Below are 16,749 nucleotides of genomic sequence, written 5' to 3'. Positions count from 1 at the left end.
TGAGCGCAGACGCAAACACAACGTGGAATATACACAATACATCAGTATGTACATTTGTATAGGAATATCCATTGTAACCAGCTTCCCGTTGACCTCGCCATATATATATATATTTATATATGATCATCATACCACCAGTGTCAGCTACTCTTGGTGGTGACGACTCGCTGCTTTTCTAGCAGCCACGTCGATCAGCCTTTTACAGAATTTGTCAGGATTAGGTTTCGATGGACACTTAGAACTGAAGAATTTTTCCCATGTCATTTCTGCTTCTGAACGAATGTGAGACAGCAAGCTGGTTTGTATGTCTTTGTCCCAGTCATATTCATCTGCTTGAGACTCGATCTGTTTGGTGAAATCACTAGAGATCTTTCCGACCCATTCCTCTTTGGACAGCGTGAGAGAGTCTCTGGCATCTACAGGATCCCTTCTGTATGTCGCACGATGACTGTTGGGTAATCGTGTGATTTCTTTTGGAAGAGTCACCACTGTGATCCTGTATGGACCCACATTGTCATTCCAAAAGCTCGCGCACTGGTCCTGGAAACGAAAAAGGGTAGGAGCTAATTGAACCTTGGAGATTCCCGAATCACGTTGCAAGATCGTTTTAGTCATCTCCAATGGTCTTTGAAACCATCTTTCGAAATCCTGTCTAGTATCAAGTTTTTTGGATACTTGAAATTCCTTCGCGATCTTCTTCTCTTCCTTGCTGTTTTGTCCGTTGCTTTTGGCTGGGAAGGTTATGCGGAAAGTTCGGTAATCGGAATTATCATCACGGATCCCTAAACCGACATGGACGTCCGGGGTCGCAGTGGAAACATTGGTTGAGTCACGCCGATCATGTTCAGTTGGAAATTCTATTAGTTTTGGTTGACTTGATGATTCTAGTAGTTTTGGTGGACTTGGTGCTCCTTCGTCCTCGCTTACAACCTCTTCAACTTCTATAGTCGTTGTGATACCATGGCGCGGTACGGTTCGCTCTTCTTGCTTCCAAGGATCGTGCCAGTCATAAGTAGCAGAGGATCCCCTTCGGCTGTATCCATACCCCCATTCACTAGGTTGGTCCATGAAAGCAGCACTGCCTCGTCGTGGGTAAGGATCAGCAAAAGATGATCGTCGTGACGACACATTTGGCATAGTGGGAAAGTACGCGCTGGGATCGGGTTGTGCTCGAGGGCTTCCATAGAGAGGAGAGTTGTAATGCGATCGGGATATGCAATCGGAGTGTTTGCAGGTGAATGCCGTGCCCCTAGTGCAATAGACGGGTTCAGGATTCATTTCACTGTGAACAATAGATGGGTGATTGCTTGATGGATCATTTATTGATTTGCGGTGGGCTTTGGCTTGGCTAGACAGATCGCAGTGTTATCCTATCGAGATTCAGAATAAAAAGCAGTTGTACTGGGATTCATAGTGAAGATATTAAGTGAGATCATTTGTTTGTCTTCTCCTTATATATCTTGCGAGGCAATTTGCGCTCGCCGAGGTGAACCCATTATCCTTTCAAGTTAGCTCCACAGGAAGTATGAATATGTGTCTGAGAATGAACTCACTTGGAAGGCTTTATACCATTGCTGTGCAGAGTGCAATATATGATGCTTCTATATTTCAACACAACAGAAAGTGGCCGAGACTTTATGAAGATAATTCATCTGAATTTGAAAGGAAGGATATCGCATAATTCACGATGATGATGATGATGCTACCTTCCTATCACGAATGACAGTAACAAATCGATGGTTCTGATGGAATCAATCATTCTCAAGATCCGAAGGCAGATCCAATGTCTCATTCTACCTGTAAAGTGACCGTATCGGCAATACAGGAAGGCTTTTCGATTACTCAAGCCATTCTTAATCGACGAGTCAACTCATGATTAAAGAAGTCTCTCATTGATAGATCCATTGCCGACTTGCTCAGACGTTTGTACGGATTCAAGCTCGATTTGCAACCTGATCACCTCGCTTTATCTACGTGATATCGTGATTCCTCGGAAGTCAAAGAATCGCATCAGCTTCTTTAACGTTTTCCAATCATGTCATTATAGCCGAATACCGCTGTTACATGTTCCTCTATGATTTTGAATGGTACACACAATCTTTACATTGTCTTTCTCCGTTTGCATTTCCATTTCTATTCCGGTTCCGGACCTCTTTCCACTTGGCATCTCCCACCAATCCGTATTCAGTCGAGCAGTGTCCTTCTTCCGATACAATATACAATATGATCCCTCATCCGATCTCTTGGCTTCCCACCAGCCATTTACAAGCAGACAGCGACTCTTCTCAGAAAACAGTCCACACCATATTTGTCGCTATGATCCAGTTTGCTCTGCTGTGATATTATCTCCTCCTTGAGAAGTCGATGACCATAGTTCCGACCATGACGAGTTAGTGTACCAGACTACTGGATCTGTGAAATCGAGCGAAGATCCATTGGCAATGTACTAACAAGTATAGAGGGATAATTAGCGTTTTCATCAGGTACACTCAAGCCCTATTATGATTCTATCGTATCTCCGGGCTGATGATTCGATGTGATGCGATCGAAGAAATTCAATCACACTTACCGCTAATCTGACGTAATGATCTATCCCTTCAGTCAAATCGAGCGTGGTCATATCGATAGCTATTTGAATTGGTCAATCCTGAACGTATATACGTCATATAGTCAGATTTGTTTACTCGACTCACAGGAATTAGTATAATCCGATGATTTCTGTATATCATCAATCAAGATTGAATATCCAGTAACGTTATATACCTTTTCAATAGTATTGATTGGATCCCAATACAGAGTAGTTGAAGTAGTCATATTATTCCAAAACGAAGGGATGAAACTACCAACGTCTGCATCTCCAACCAACTGTTTTTCGGCATATTCCAAACACGATCAGCTCGACTCGATCTTGATAATTGCCTCAACAACGACGACTAAGTGGATATAGACTCACCGATCCTGTAAGTTGAATTATCCCATCCCATCCCCATCTTCCCACTCCGTCAAGGAATAAACCTAAAGCAAAGGCTTGTCCGAATAATGATATCCTGTTGGGAAGAGATAAAACTGGTATAGCCAATAAAGCGAATAAGTAATGATGTGGTCTAAATGTATATCCAGGTATGAAAACGAGTATTATGATAAGTGGAATTACCGGGATGTACCTGAGACGAAGCGAAGGCGATCGAATATAAGTACCATGAAAATATTATTGATATTGGACATTGAGAATCTACTCACCTGATCAAGTAATACCTCAGTAAACCATATTTCCTCATTTCCCAAGCTTGTATCAGAACGACGATGACAGCCAATATAATTATGATTGTCAAAGCTATAATCCCAGCTGGATCTAAAGGATCATAACCCAACCTTGTAATAGGTAATTTATTAAATATAACAGAACTTTCAATCCCTATCCAAAAACCTAGACCTTGCCACAAACAAAGTTCGAAAGGTAATTCTTTAAAACCTTTCATTGTTTCTTTAAAAGACATAAACCACATCCAATATCCAGTCAATAATACTGTAGGTAATATTGAAAATATCGTTTCCCAATTAGGTGGTGTATTAGGTGGGTCACTGAATAATGTCAAGTGAAAATATCCTCCTACTAATAATAGAGTGAATAATAAACTTGAAGGTGGTTTTAAGAATAATGTAGTTATGGATAAACAGAATGCGTTAAATCCAGTTGCAATATAGTGTAAATCGATACAACCATTGGTTAGATTTGTTGATGATGATAGCCTAAAAGCTCCTGGATAATCAGGTTCAAAAGAAGTTGAGTTGATATTGTTGGAATATTTTGATTTGTAATATGAATATCCTGTTGGATAAGGCAACGAATGAAAATTAACACATCCACCTAAAGTTGATGATATGATTGAAGAATGCAATGCTGATGGACAAACCCAAGAGTCGGCTCTACACCAAGTAATCAAACATGAGCCTTGTTAGTAGCCATCTGAGCAACGAGCCATCATGAAGGACTCGGCAAGCAAAGGGAGCTGAAGGTAGCTGAACTCACCTATAAGTCTTTTCATCATCACCACCACCTATAACTAAAGGTTTCCCGTTGATCTTTTCTGAGCCCACATAACGTGGATTACCCAGTTTACTACCTGCACAACCACCCAAACATCTAAATGTTTTACCATCTATTCCAGTCAAATCATCCTCACAATTCCCACCTGCCAATCCACATAAATCAGGAGGCCAATCATCCCACGGTGAAGCTTCACAACTTATAATCGTGGGTGCATTCGGTACGTAATACTGTTGTCGAACCAATATGATAAAACATCCTATCCATAATGCCAAGAATGGATATAAAGCATGAGGCAGAGAATGTCTCTTGACATATCGATCAGGTGAAAATGAGTTGGACCGTTTACCTATTGTTGATGAGAACGTTACAGATGTTTGAGGAGGCGGTAAAGTATTTGTGGGGTTTGGAGGACCTAATATTCGACGAGTAATCCTTCGTACATACCGAACGAATCCTCCCACAGGATTAAGTATCATTTTTCTTGCTTTCTGATTGACAATTTTTGGAGGTGTTCAGCCATTGCTTCTCGATTACGATCGGTTGAACAAGTGTTGCCATGACATTATTGAGATGGGGATTTCTGAGCTTCCAGCCACGATCTGATTTGGTCACAGGATGAAGAATCATCTATTCATCACTATACTTGTTGACGGCGTATGTCACTAGCCCCCTTGCGATTGTTGGTGGGTTGTCGAGGTGTGATAAAAGGAGATATGAACAATGGATTCCACACATATTTCTACGCATTCGGATCTCATAAGTTAGAGCATTTCAGAGCCAAACAATGACAAGGGGAATATCAGGCACACTTTTCACTTTATATAAAACCCCGATGAATCCGATGAGCCTGATAACCATGATTACGATGTCGGATCTTGACGCGTGTCTTTTTTTCCACGTGTTGGAATGTACTTCCCCACGAAAACAAGATATATTATATCGTCTCATGAAAATGTTATCCCGAACTATCATCTTCTCATATTTGACTTGATTTTCACCTCCCCCATCATCCTCATAACCTCCTCTCTCTCTCAGCTGCAGTACACTTCCTCCAGTGGGAAAAAGACAAGATGGCTGTTAACTTTGAAGAATTGGCCGAAAGGTTCTATCCTTATGCTCAACCCGCGGGCACGGTCATATTGATCCTGATCATGGTCATATCTTACTATATCAATTCTGGTGAGTATTCTATACCATGTTGAGAGGGATAGTCAAACATGAAATCAGAATCGCTGAAACTGCTATGCTGGTCACAGATAGTAAACCTCGCAAAGTACTTGATCCTGTAGAATGGAGAAGTTTCAAGCTCATTGCCAAAGACCATCTTTCGCATAACACTGCTCTGTAAGTGAGGCTGCTTTGACGTCCCCGCAGTCACAATCATAGACTCTCTTTCGCTGATAACTACACGTCCGATGATCGCAGCTACAAGTTCGGCCTCCCAAAACCCACAGACTGCCTGGGTCTTCCTGTCGGACAGCATATCTCTGTAGCTGCCGAGATTGATGGTAAACAAGTTGTCAGATCATATACGCCTACTACTTTAGATGACGACAAAGGACATTTTGATTTGGTTGTAAAGGTCAGTAAGCCATATCTGATCGTTGACACCAGCAGCTGTGAGGTTCATTACCTGTGCCAATGGCTGATAAATCACATCTAGACTTACGAGAAAGGAAACATCTCAAAATTTCTCTCACTCCTCACTATCGGTCAAGATGTCAAGATCAAAGGTCCAAAGGGAAAGTTCCACTATACGTGAGTTTTCGTTTTCAATTTCTCCCCAGAGACTATACTTATCCTTTCCAATGCGAATTGTTTTTCACTGACTCGTACATGATTAATTATGTCAGCGCCACCCTCGCACCTGCACTTCTTATGATTTCAGGAGGAACCGGTATTACTCCAATGTATCAAATTGTCAAATCATCGCTCAAGAACCCAGCGGATAAAACAAAGTTATCACTGATATATGCCAATGTTGAAGAAGATGATATTTTACTCAGAAAGGAATTGGAACAACTTGAAGCTTCTTCCAATGGTAGATTCACACTCTACGTGAGTCTCATGTGTATAGCGAGATGGTTTGTGTCAGGTGAAGTCGGTACAACGAGTGGTATTGACGATTTCCTGACTTGTTTTAGCACGTCCTCAACAAACCCCCAGCCAACTGGAACGGTGGTGTAGGATTCATTACCAAGGAAATGATCGAGAAACACATGCCTGAAAGTGGTGTCGGATCACCTAATCATGGTGAAGGTCATAAAGTCTTGATGTGTGGTCCTCCTCCTATGATGAATGCCATGAAGTGAGTGATTGCCTTCTTTCGTGAATTGATGTAGTGAAGGATATGGATCATGTATTCTAGCAAACCGATATGGAATAGTGCAAACCAATTGGAGGGGATCTGAAGAGGGATTTTAGATCGGTTTTTTTGGGGGTTCGCGAAGGAAACTATTCAAACGACTTTGCAGTGATCTCGCTGACCACCTTGTACAACTTTCACAGAGGTCATCTTAAAGAACTCGGGTACCCCGCTCCTCGAACTGTTTCCAAATTAGAGGATCAGGTCTTCCTTTTCTAGGAAGGACATGATAAGGGCCATTGAAATTGCCCTATCAAGGGCGTTCGTAAATCAGAAACGTTTACACCAAGTTACGAAAAAAGGAATAGTCTATTGCAATACACCTCAATGACTTTTGGATAGAGCAGGTCAAGAAGTACATTTTAGATGCATGAACATTCACATGGTCTGTGATTACTCGGGAAGGGTGAGAGATTGACCAGTTCAGAGACTGCACTAACGGATTTAAGTCAATCTATGAACACTCAAGCGGATGACTGAGTGGTAATCCACGTTCAATCTGCGATCAGCTTACTCACATATAATAGACTACATTGAAGGGATGTACTTCTCTGACAATACTTGGTTGTCTCGGTCTCGTATCCATCACCTCGGTATGTGGTCTGAGCTAAATATGGCAACGGACGGAAACAACACTAACTGCGGTTACGGTCGTGCACGACCTCCTTTTTCAATGAAATGAACAAAGGAGGATAATAGAGAGAGGGAAGGGATGAGATCATAAAGGATTTTCTTTAGGGGTGAGAAAGTAAAAAAGTAAACAGGATATTGATTATTCACTTGAAAGACGTATCAAGATTTTTGAATGGAAAGCGACACGATATCGTTTCAATGATGATACATACAGTAGCTAAAAAAATTCAACATATCGAATATCAGGTATATCGTAGAATTTGTTTACACCATCAAATAGGCTACGATCGCTCTTCCGATGAATTTGATCTGATTTTGCTTATTATTCTGTTGTTAATTTATATTTACCATTTACTGTTCATCACCTATCAGTGACCTAAGTTCTTCTGCGTAGGACTTTCTGCGAGTAGACAGTCAGGTCAACCAACTACAGTCACTCATTTACTTTACTAGTTCTGTTTTATCTAATTTCTGCAAGAAGTCCGATCAAGCTCTTCTAATACCTACTGTCAACCAAGTCAAACCTTTAGACTCACTCAAACCGAACCTCATCCCCTCGCCCTTCCCTCAAATTCAATCACGTCTCCGACATCCGGCATCCTGCTTCCCACATCATGCTTCCTGACATAAAGAGGCGAAGTCAAGCATCTTCAAATCGACCCTTACCTCGTCGTCAAACCCTTAATACGTTTGATCCGATATGGGGAATTATCTTTTTGGCTTTTGCAGGGAGCGTGAACAGTCAGACTACCAATGCTACCTGTTCTAAAACAGAAGAAACGTCTTGGATGTTCAATGAATTAGATGAATCACCCTGGTGAGTATGACTTTTCACTTTACACTCCATTACCTCTTTCTCATCTTCATCCAATCAAAATGTAACTCAATCTCGACAAAATACTGGTTACCCTTTCAATAATAACGTTGGTCAACCTTGCTTATTTCTGATTGATCGTTTAGTCTCGTTTGGTCGAAGATACAATCATTATGCCTATCACAAAATTCATTTGTAAACGTACCACCTCTATTAGATTCGAGTTATGGATATAATTTACCTAATGAGAAAAGTTCAATTTGTCAATGTAACAGTATCTCATATTCTCTGATGGTGAGTTTTGACGTTTGGATGACTCGATGAATCAAGGAGTATCTTAATTATCGCTCTAGCAATTGTGCAAAATCAGGGAAATTGAACGAAGGGATATCGAGGATCTGCTCACACAAGTAGAATCGCGCTTACGGACTAATACTTTGTATTTGTTTACTCACGCAGTCCGCTTGTGCAAGCTGTCAATTCTCTTCGGCTCCTTTACCTCCAGAAAAAGAATGGTGGGAATCATGTCCAACATACACTCCTGATGGGTAGGTCTGCTTTACATTCCCCCCTCCCTCCGTCCAAAACTGTATGAGCAATCGAGTCTAGCCATACATGATGCGAAACGAGTATTGATGATACCAATGAACGTCAGTCTCGGATTCAACGAAACAGTCTTGAATATACCTAATTGGGCTTGGCACGTTTGGTCTAACGAGACTTTTGATCCTGGTAAGTTTGTAATCCGCTATACGGATACATAGTCTATCGTGAATATCGATCTTGCGATTCTGATATATTGATTCAACTTAGATGTGGCCAAAACCATCACCACACCACCTTCAACCCCTTCCTACGCCACAACGCTATCACGGACTTTCCCAATCACTTCATCTACCTCTTCAACCAATACTACATCCTCAAATCCCACTTCTTCAGATCAAGGAGAAAATGGTGAAACAGCTTGGGGACCAATAATCGGTGGTGTAGCAGGAGGTATTGTATTTCTCGTGTTAATCTTTTTATTGATAAGATGGTTCACGACTCGTAATTCGTCTGGTTCGAAAAAACCTAGACACACTCTCCCCAAGAGGATCCCATACCCTTATCCACCTGATGGGACCCGAACAGACAAAGGGAAAGCGGGAGAAGGTCAAGGTGATTCTTTCTTGGAAATGTTAGAATCGAATTCCAGAAAACCATTCTCCATGTCATCGAAAAAGACTCAAAACCAAAACCAAAATCAAAGAGATGAATTGTTGAAAAGACGTACAGCTGAATTAATGTCAAATCCTAAAGCTTTTGCTGATCCTCGAACGGCACCTTTACCGTTCACACCTTTTTCTCGTCAAAGAAGTGATCCTCCCGCCACACCAAAACGTACAACGACGAAAAAAGGGATGGGATATACTACTACCAGTCAAAGATTATCCGGAAAACCAATCTCATTAACTGCTTCGGAGATGAACATGACACAACCCAATTATCAAGGAGGATCAGTCAAACAACATCAACAAGCAAGAGGAAGAGATAGTTATCACTCCGAAAGCGAAAGTGAAAGTTTACTATCACCCAAAGATTTCAAGATATCAGAAAATGAATTTAGATCAGATCACCTCCACCTCCTCTTGCTATACCACCACCGATTCATCATGCCAACGCCAATAATAAGTTAGATCATCCCTCAATGGATTTCAGTGAACTACCCACAAGACCCACTTCTGAGATATCATCGATTTTACCAAGTTTATATGAACCCAAAACAGGTGCTAAAACATATCGAGCAAGTGAACAGTTTACCGCAAGACAAAGTAATATGTTTTCACCTGATAGTCAATATTATAATCCCAATACGAGTACACCATTTACCATTGATACAAACAAAACAATTACTACTGCTAACAACCGCAATTCCAATTATAATTCTAAATATCCATTATTAACATCAAAAACAACTGATTCAGGTATATCCAAATATCCCAATAGTCAATATACCATTGACTCTTCTACTATGAATAATTATCCACCTCAAGAGACTATCTTGAATCGACTCAAAGACCAAAAGAGAGATAGAACAAGTGGGGGCAATCAAGGTATCATAGGTGCTGCGTTGGGTAGTGGGAAGAGAAGTAGCTGGTTTGAAAAGAAAAGATGGAGTGATAAAAGTGTCTCGTAATTCAGATAAAATGAATTCTCATTTCTCTAGAAGAGAACGATTTTTGGTCTGTTTGTTGTCAACATTTCACAGAAACTGTAGCTTCCCACTGTACTCGTACCTTCCATACCTTGGTGCTGATTAATATGACATGCATGTACATGATGAAGAGTATTTTCTTTACCTTGTTCTTCACTTCTTCTTCTTCAATAATCGAATGCCATGAATTGTTGATATCTTGATATCCCGAATCCAGGCACCACCGATACCCGCTTATTCGCTTATTGTTCTCCTCAAACTTGTGAAGCTGCCAAAAGGTAACATATGACCTGCTCAACAATCATCATCAACGACTCCATCTTCCTCATCATCTTGATTAATCTCATCGTCGCCTGATCTCGAGAATACATTCAAAAGGTATACACAATGAGCGGCACAGAGTCCACCAACGACCTTCATGGTTCCATACCTGTATACAAACCCACACCATATGACCAGATTGAAGAGGTCAGTGCTGTTCTCATCCCTTATCCCTTCCAATGATACTTCTGTATACAATCTGGTGACGGATGATTGACAGTGTAGATATTGAAGCTGACCTACCCATTTGCTAGATATACTCCACTCTCAACGAACGATTCAATTCGAGAGATACGCTTTCCCTGGCTTACAGATTATATAATTTGAAACAGCTCGCCTACCTGATTCAAGATAACGAAAAGAGGATCCAACATGCCGTTCACACTGATTTGAACAAAGGTGGATTTGACGTCAACTTGGGTGATGTAAGTGTTCTTCTTCCCTTGTCTTGCATTAGAGCTTTCATGCGGGCCGTGCGCAAATGAATCAGGGTGAAATCGGCAGCCATAGTGCGAGTGCGAAAGGGATTTGTATCAAGAACGGATATACTTGTCCGTCTTTCTGAGAAGATATGGAAATCGTGATCGTTGCGGAAATCATAAGATAGACTGATGAAATGATGCCTAACTGCAGCTATGGCCAATTCTAAACGAGATTGATCTCGCCATCCGACGAGTAGAAGATTGGATGAAAGATGAAAGTAGGATATGGGATGCAATGTTATCCTTCAAATCGATGCGTGAGTGACAATGATTGCACTATACATATACCAGAATCGGACTTGCTGTACTTTCTTTTCCCAGTGCGTACAGGCTGATGGATTGGACTGACTTTGCTGATAGGTCCTCGAATCAAGAAACAACCTAAAGGAGTTGCTTTAGTATGTTGTTTCTCAACTAAAGGTCTCACATCATCAAGGTCGTAAGCTGACATACATACCATGGGAGTAGATCATCTCAGCATGGGTGAGTACTTAAACAGCCCGTATATCTAATCATATCATGATGCGCTGGCTAATTCCGATGATATCAGAACTTCCCTTGGCAACTTACTCTCATCCCACTTGTCGGAGCTATATCAGCAGGATGTCCAGCCGTTCTCAAGGTGAGTGAGCGTGAACAAGAACTCATCTGCAAAATTGTTTTCGGATCATTAAGTTTTAGCTAACTTTTCACCGAGTAGGTATCAGAACATGCGCCTTCATCTTCTGCACTTCTCGCTGAACTCTTACCTCGATATTTGGATCCCAAAGGATATGCAGTTGTATTAGGTGCAGCTGAAGAATCAACAAAATTACTCGAAAAACCTTGGGGTCATAGTATGTTCTCTTATCCAATGTATTGTAGTCCATGTGGTTGCGCCCCAGTGGCTGATGATATGATCATGTTTGTAGTATTATATACAGGTTCAGGAAATGTAGGTAAAATAGTAGCTGCGGCAGCAGCGAAAACACTCACTCCTACTACATTGGAGGTAAGCTCTTTCACAATTGGCTATTACCACTTTGTTGGTTGAGCTGATTTCGTATGTCATCACAGCTTGGAGGGAAGAGTCCAGTAATCGTTTCATCTTGTGCGGATCTCAAGATCGCTGCTAAGAGGATGTTCACTATCAAGCAGATGGCTGCTGGACAGGTATGTCAGCTGAATGATACTGGAGGGATCGCTTTTAGCTGACTATGTGTTTGGACACAGATATGCAGTAAGCGGAAAAGCTAATTGGCGAAAGTAGTTGAGCTAATCAAGGAATAGTCGCTCCGGATTACGTGTTGGTCGTGAAAGACAAAGTGGATGAATTCATCAAAGTCTGTAAAGAGACGTAAGTCCCTGTACAAAATTGGGCTTTTGCAAAGAGCGACATTCCCGCAATAACGTCGATGAAGCTGATGAGCAACTTCTAGCCTTGACGATCTCTTCCCTCCTTCGCCTTCGCCGTACTCTTTCCTGCACACCCCTCAATCAGCTTCCATGCGGAACGACAACGATCTAGACCGTATGATCAGTTATATCGACGAAGCCGAGCAAAAGGGTAAACTGGTTCATCGTGGTGAACTAAACAAAGACACTAGACGATTGGGAGTAAGCTTGGTAAGAACGAATGTGAACGCTCAAGGGGAAAGTGGAGGGTTGATGGAAGATGAAGTCTTCGGACCAGTAATGGCTATCATCCCTGTTGAGGTGAGCAATTCCTTTCCTGTCAAAATGCGATAAAATGCGTAAATGTCCATATCCTGATATTAAATCATGAGCAGAATATCGACGCTGCTATAAAGTATATCAATGATCGTCCCCACCCATTAGCTTTATATGTCTGTGCAGGGAAAAGATCAGTGTTCAAGAAAGGTAATTATCCCATTCGCTAAGGCATTGAGCATATGACGCTGATGTAACATACATTGAAATAGTAATCGACGAGACTTGGAGTGGGTCAGCAACATGGAATGACTTTGGTTTTGCGACTTTAGGTGAGATGGTGTTCCTACAGCAATCAGGTTGTGACATAGCTCAACCTTTTCAATCCCAATACAGCACGCAATCTGCCCTTTGGAGGTGTTGGAGCTAGTGGTTGTAAGTGAATCTGCACGTTATAGGCGGCGGCTGTTAAGCTGATGAGTCGTTTCTAAGGGGGATCATACCATGGGAAAGACGGGTTTGATACTTTCACTCATCATAAGGGTGGGTGGCACGTGGCTTTGGTGTATAGCATTCGAATAAGCTGATGATTCCACTTTTAGCTGTATTGGAGATCCCATATATGTGAGTGGTCTCCAGTCAATCATCTCTTGAGCAATGAAGTATATCAATCTCATGATCGAGGAGTTGTATGCTGAATATCTATAAACAGATTCGAACCATTGATGTCACTTCGTTATCCACCAATGTCGACTTTGGGGAAGACTCTTTTCAAATTCTTGCTTTGTTCAGGAGTCGGTTTCTCCAGACCCACTTCAGTAGAAGGCGAACAAGGTAAATTGAGAAGGAAGAAAGTGGTCAGATGGATGACTGGGATCCTGGTAGGGCTCCTGGGTGCCTACGTTGGAACTCTAGGCTGGGGCGGCCAAAGGGCTTAAATGAGGCTTAAATGACGAAACAGCTTTGATATTCATCAGAATTGGTCGGAAGATATGTGGCGAAGATTGAGGCTACGTATATCAGTGAAATGTTCGTTGTCATGTTCCTATATATATACATTTTATCTCTGTTCACTTTGGTTTTGACTGCTTTATTCATTGGATCTTACATATATCAACCTACTTCCTGCAGCATACGAGCAGATTTCTAGCACGTGAAAGGTCAAAAGACAGCATGTATTACGGCACAATTCACTGGTTATTGTTCCTGATATCGAATTGTGTCGGATGAGGGAAAAATCAACAAAAAGTCATTGTAGCGTATACGAGTATCTGATATACAGCATAGCATTCTCCTCACGACAATCTCATTCAAGTTAATCGCATTGCCCACGGCCGCAGCATTCCACGAGCTATCCATACTCGTATCATTCGTTCGCATAGATATCCGAAAAGAGCGCAAGGATTGACTACTCACCCACCCTTACTAGAGGAAGTGACAGGGACGCGTCGGAAGACCCAAGATTCGCTGCGGCACCTGAAACATCGTTCACTTTGTTTTTGTAGCCGTGGTAACGAAAACATTCGTTTTCGTTCGATTTCGTTTGAGATATCTCAAGGATTACCAAGGCTGTAAAGCGTAGTGAAGGTATACTGGGATCCTTCACACTCTATCCCTTCCAAGCGCAAACATCCTATATCTGCAACAATACCAATATCAAGTTATATCTTACTTTGATCAGCCGCTTCTTACCTCTGCTGCGAGTGTAAAAGAAAGCCAAGATGCCTTCCGATACGCCATCCAAAAGACCTCTGACGATCTTACCAACATTCAGTAACTCATCATCATCGTCACGTTCACCACATATACGCACACCACCTACATCGATTTCTACACCACATTCATCAATATTCAATTTCAATTTTAAGGCAACCCCTTCTTCTTCCTCTTCTTCATCGTCATCATCACGTCGAGTACAACTTCCCCGTTTACCGAGATCTGTCATTCGTGTATTGCTGGTACTTAGTTTAGTGGTCGGATTGGTATGGCTGACTAAAGCTGGGAAAAGTGGGGGAGGTGTAGAAGAAGGTTTATGGGATGCATCAAGTTGGTCTGAAAGAAGAACTTCAGCAGAAGGTATAAATTTAAGAAGAATTAAAAATAAATTCGGTCTAATTCCACCTCCTCAACCACCTGTCAGAGGAGGAAGTTCATCCTCATCTTCATCTTCATCTTCATCTTCCAATAGAAGACCTATCTCAGATATCGATATCGACAATGGTGAAGGTTACATGTATGAGGATAATGACGATCAACTACCAATGAACAGACAGATTATTGAAAAACCAAATTTATCCAGAAATAATTATACATCAATCAAAGTGAATCATCCTGGTGAATCAAGAAAATTGATCAGTGGATCATCACCTGAAAAGTATATGACCTCAAACCTCCCTACATTGGACGAGGCTTGGACTTTCTTACATCCATTATTGAGGGAAGCTAAAGAGAAATATCAGAATGTACCTAGAGAACATGAATTGACTGCACCCATCTTCCCTCCTTTCCTGAACGACGATTTGGTTTCGAGATATAGACATTTGAGAGAAGAATGGGATGATGAATCTAGATCATGGGTTCTCAGTTCCGACAGAAGATGGTTCTTGGTCACTGTATGTAGACAAGTTGCTGGTGAGTCGTTTCGCCCCCCGTAAGAATTGACAAAAGATCGCTACTTTCGTGAATCGTGAATCGTTCTCATAAAAACACGCTAACCTGTATCCCTCATGCTGATATAGGAATGCTCGCGGATTGGTTCGCTGCTTGGACTGTTCTCGCCGATTTCTTGGGTCCAGAATCATTGGTCTTCTCTTTGATCGAGGGTGATTCGGCTGATGGAAGGTGAGTAGGAGGTTTCTTCCAAGCATGCCTTTTCCATCTCGGACAGTTTCTTCTCACCACATCATTGGATCTTCCGCTCTCTGTTCTTGCTACTGGCATATCGCTTCCCCATAGTACGCTCTCTGACCTTTGTCTATTGACTGCTCAGCGGCGAGATCATCTCCCACGCTATGAAAGCGCATTTACTTTACATCGGTGTACCACCTGAAAACATCAATATCAAGACCTTCGCACCTAAATTCGACTGGGAATCGATTCATCGAATTGACCAACTGGCCAAAATGCGTAACGAAGGAATGCAACCTTTTTACGACACTTTACCTTCAGGTTTATCACCTGATGGGCATCCATGGACTGGAATAGTCTATTACAATGATGTATATCTATCTGCGGCTCATTTCTTGGAATTAATGCACCAACATTTCAAGCAAGATGCAGATATGACGTGTGGTTGGGATCATGCAGGTAAATGGTTCTACGATGGTTGGGTAGGAAGAGATATGTCAGGTGATTTATATACCCCTTTCCCTGTGAAAGAAGAAGATAAAGATCTACCTCAAAAGGTGAGTTGCCTACCCTCCTCCCTGCCTAACAATTCTGATAGTCGCTGACATTCTACTGATTATTGTCCTTTTGATAGCTGTTCCCATCTTCACCTCAAACGTTAAGAAGATATTCTAGAATGTTACCATTCCAAGTATTCGCAGGATGGAACGGAATAACGGTATTGAATCCACAACCTTTCTATCCACCTTATAACGTCAGATTCAGAAGGGGTAAACCTAGAACGGACGAATTTTGGGAATGTCAAGCTTCCGAATCAAGTTTCATCTCATGGGATTTCTGGAAATTCGGTTTTGGTAGAGTTCAAGTCATTCCAGGTGTACATGCCACTTATGGTAAAGAAGATGCAATGTTGAGAGGTTGGTTGGAATGGCCTGAACCACAAGGTGGTTTAAGAGAACAGATAGATTGGATCGATCAGTGAGTATATACATAATCATCTCACTATCGACGGGCTAAGAACGGCACTTTCCCGCCGTCGGATTCATGATCCATGTTTGCTAATTGACTTTTTTTTTTTTTTTCCGTAATAGACCTCCATCGAAAGTCAGATGTCATGATTGGCCAGATAAGCCAGGTAAAGGATATTGGGCATGGGTGAGATCACTTTTAGTCATCGCTGATACCCCGCCAGATAATATCATGCTAATGTGCTTTGATAATGGTAGGACACCGTACGATGGGTTGATCCTCCAAAACTCGAAACTCCTAAATAGCGTGTCAGTATTTCACTTTATCAAAGTGCAAAATTAGCTCAGATCAGGTTCGAATCCGAGATGAATTCCGGGTTGAAATCTGTTGTTACTGTATGGTTAATATGTGGAAGGATAATTG

The 16,749-nt window shown here is 41.7% G+C and overlaps 6 protein-coding genes across 6 annotated transcripts; 4 read left to right on the top strand and 2 right to left on the bottom strand.

Annotated features, from left to right (window-relative positions):
- Positions 1 to 144: 144 nt before the first annotated feature.
- On the bottom strand, positions 145 to 1,137 carry IL334_007908 (uncharacterized protein; the record flags this gene model as incomplete). The annotated part of the gene is made up of 1 exon (XM_062939597.1): positions 145 to 1,137. The coding sequence occupies one exon, from the start codon at positions 1,135 to 1,137 to the stop codon at positions 145 to 147; it is 993 nt and encodes a 330-aa protein (XP_062795648.1).
- A 1,177-nt stretch (positions 1,138 to 2,314) lies between these two features.
- On the bottom strand, positions 2,315 to 4,527 carry IL334_007907 (uncharacterized protein; the record flags this gene model as incomplete). The annotated part of the gene is made up of 6 exons (XM_062939596.1): positions 2,315 to 2,446; positions 2,570 to 2,628; positions 2,694 to 2,865; positions 2,954 to 3,164; positions 3,241 to 3,927; positions 4,031 to 4,527. 6 exons carry the CDS (start codon positions 4,525 to 4,527, stop codon positions 2,315 to 2,317), a joined length of 1,758 nt encoding a protein of 585 aa, XP_062795647.1.
- A 594-nt stretch (positions 4,528 to 5,121) lies between these two features.
- On the top strand, positions 5,122 to 6,635 carry IL334_007906 (NADH-cytochrome b5 reductase 1; the record flags this gene model as incomplete). The annotated part of the gene is made up of 7 exons (XM_062939595.1): positions 5,122 to 5,230; positions 5,308 to 5,395; positions 5,477 to 5,633; positions 5,715 to 5,809; positions 5,905 to 6,109; positions 6,196 to 6,359; positions 6,560 to 6,635. 7 exons carry the CDS (start codon positions 5,122 to 5,124, stop codon positions 6,633 to 6,635), a joined length of 894 nt encoding a protein of 297 aa, XP_062795646.1.
- Positions 6,636 to 7,663: 1,028 nt separating this feature from the next.
- On the top strand, positions 7,664 to 10,039 carry IL334_007905 (uncharacterized protein; the record flags this gene model as incomplete). The annotated part of the gene is made up of 6 exons (XM_062939594.1): positions 7,664 to 7,866; positions 8,010 to 8,157; positions 8,323 to 8,411; positions 8,519 to 8,595; positions 8,677 to 9,417; positions 9,540 to 10,039. The coding sequence occupies 6 exons, from the start codon at positions 7,664 to 7,666 to the stop codon at positions 10,037 to 10,039; spliced, it is 1,758 nt and encodes a 585-aa protein (XP_062795645.1).
- Positions 10,040 to 10,444: 405 nt separating this feature from the next.
- Positions 10,445 to 13,448, top strand: IL334_007904 (uncharacterized protein; the record flags this gene model as incomplete). The annotated part of the gene is made up of 18 exons (XM_062939593.1): positions 10,445 to 10,525; positions 10,633 to 10,803; positions 11,012 to 11,117; positions 11,221 to 11,258; positions 11,329 to 11,343; positions 11,411 to 11,482; positions 11,561 to 11,696; positions 11,772 to 11,851; positions 11,917 to 12,012; positions 12,073 to 12,079; positions 12,130 to 12,196; positions 12,279 to 12,555; positions 12,630 to 12,720; positions 12,783 to 12,842; positions 12,907 to 12,945; positions 13,003 to 13,053; positions 13,113 to 13,134; positions 13,223 to 13,448. The coding sequence occupies 18 exons, from the start codon at positions 10,445 to 10,447 to the stop codon at positions 13,446 to 13,448; spliced, it is 1,635 nt and encodes a 544-aa protein (XP_062795644.1).
- Positions 13,449 to 14,231: 783 nt separating this feature from the next.
- On the top strand, positions 14,232 to 16,631 carry IL334_007903 (uncharacterized protein; the record flags this gene model as incomplete). Its single annotated transcript, XM_062939592.1, has 6 exons — positions 14,232 to 15,141; positions 15,249 to 15,351; positions 15,500 to 15,914; positions 15,992 to 16,335; positions 16,449 to 16,512; positions 16,584 to 16,631. 6 exons carry the CDS (start codon positions 14,232 to 14,234, stop codon positions 16,629 to 16,631), a joined length of 1,884 nt encoding a protein of 627 aa, XP_062795643.1.
- Positions 16,632 to 16,749: the final 118 nt, after the last annotated feature.

The sequence above is a fragment of the Kwoniella shivajii genome, chromosome 11 (assembly GCF_035658355.1).
Source record: "Kwoniella shivajii chromosome 11, complete sequence".
Taxonomy (NCBI): domain Eukaryota; kingdom Fungi; phylum Basidiomycota; class Tremellomycetes; order Tremellales; family Cryptococcaceae; genus Kwoniella; species Kwoniella shivajii.
The sequence above is the reverse complement of the archived record's forward strand: the minus strand, read 5'-3'. Positions and strand labels throughout refer to the sequence as shown.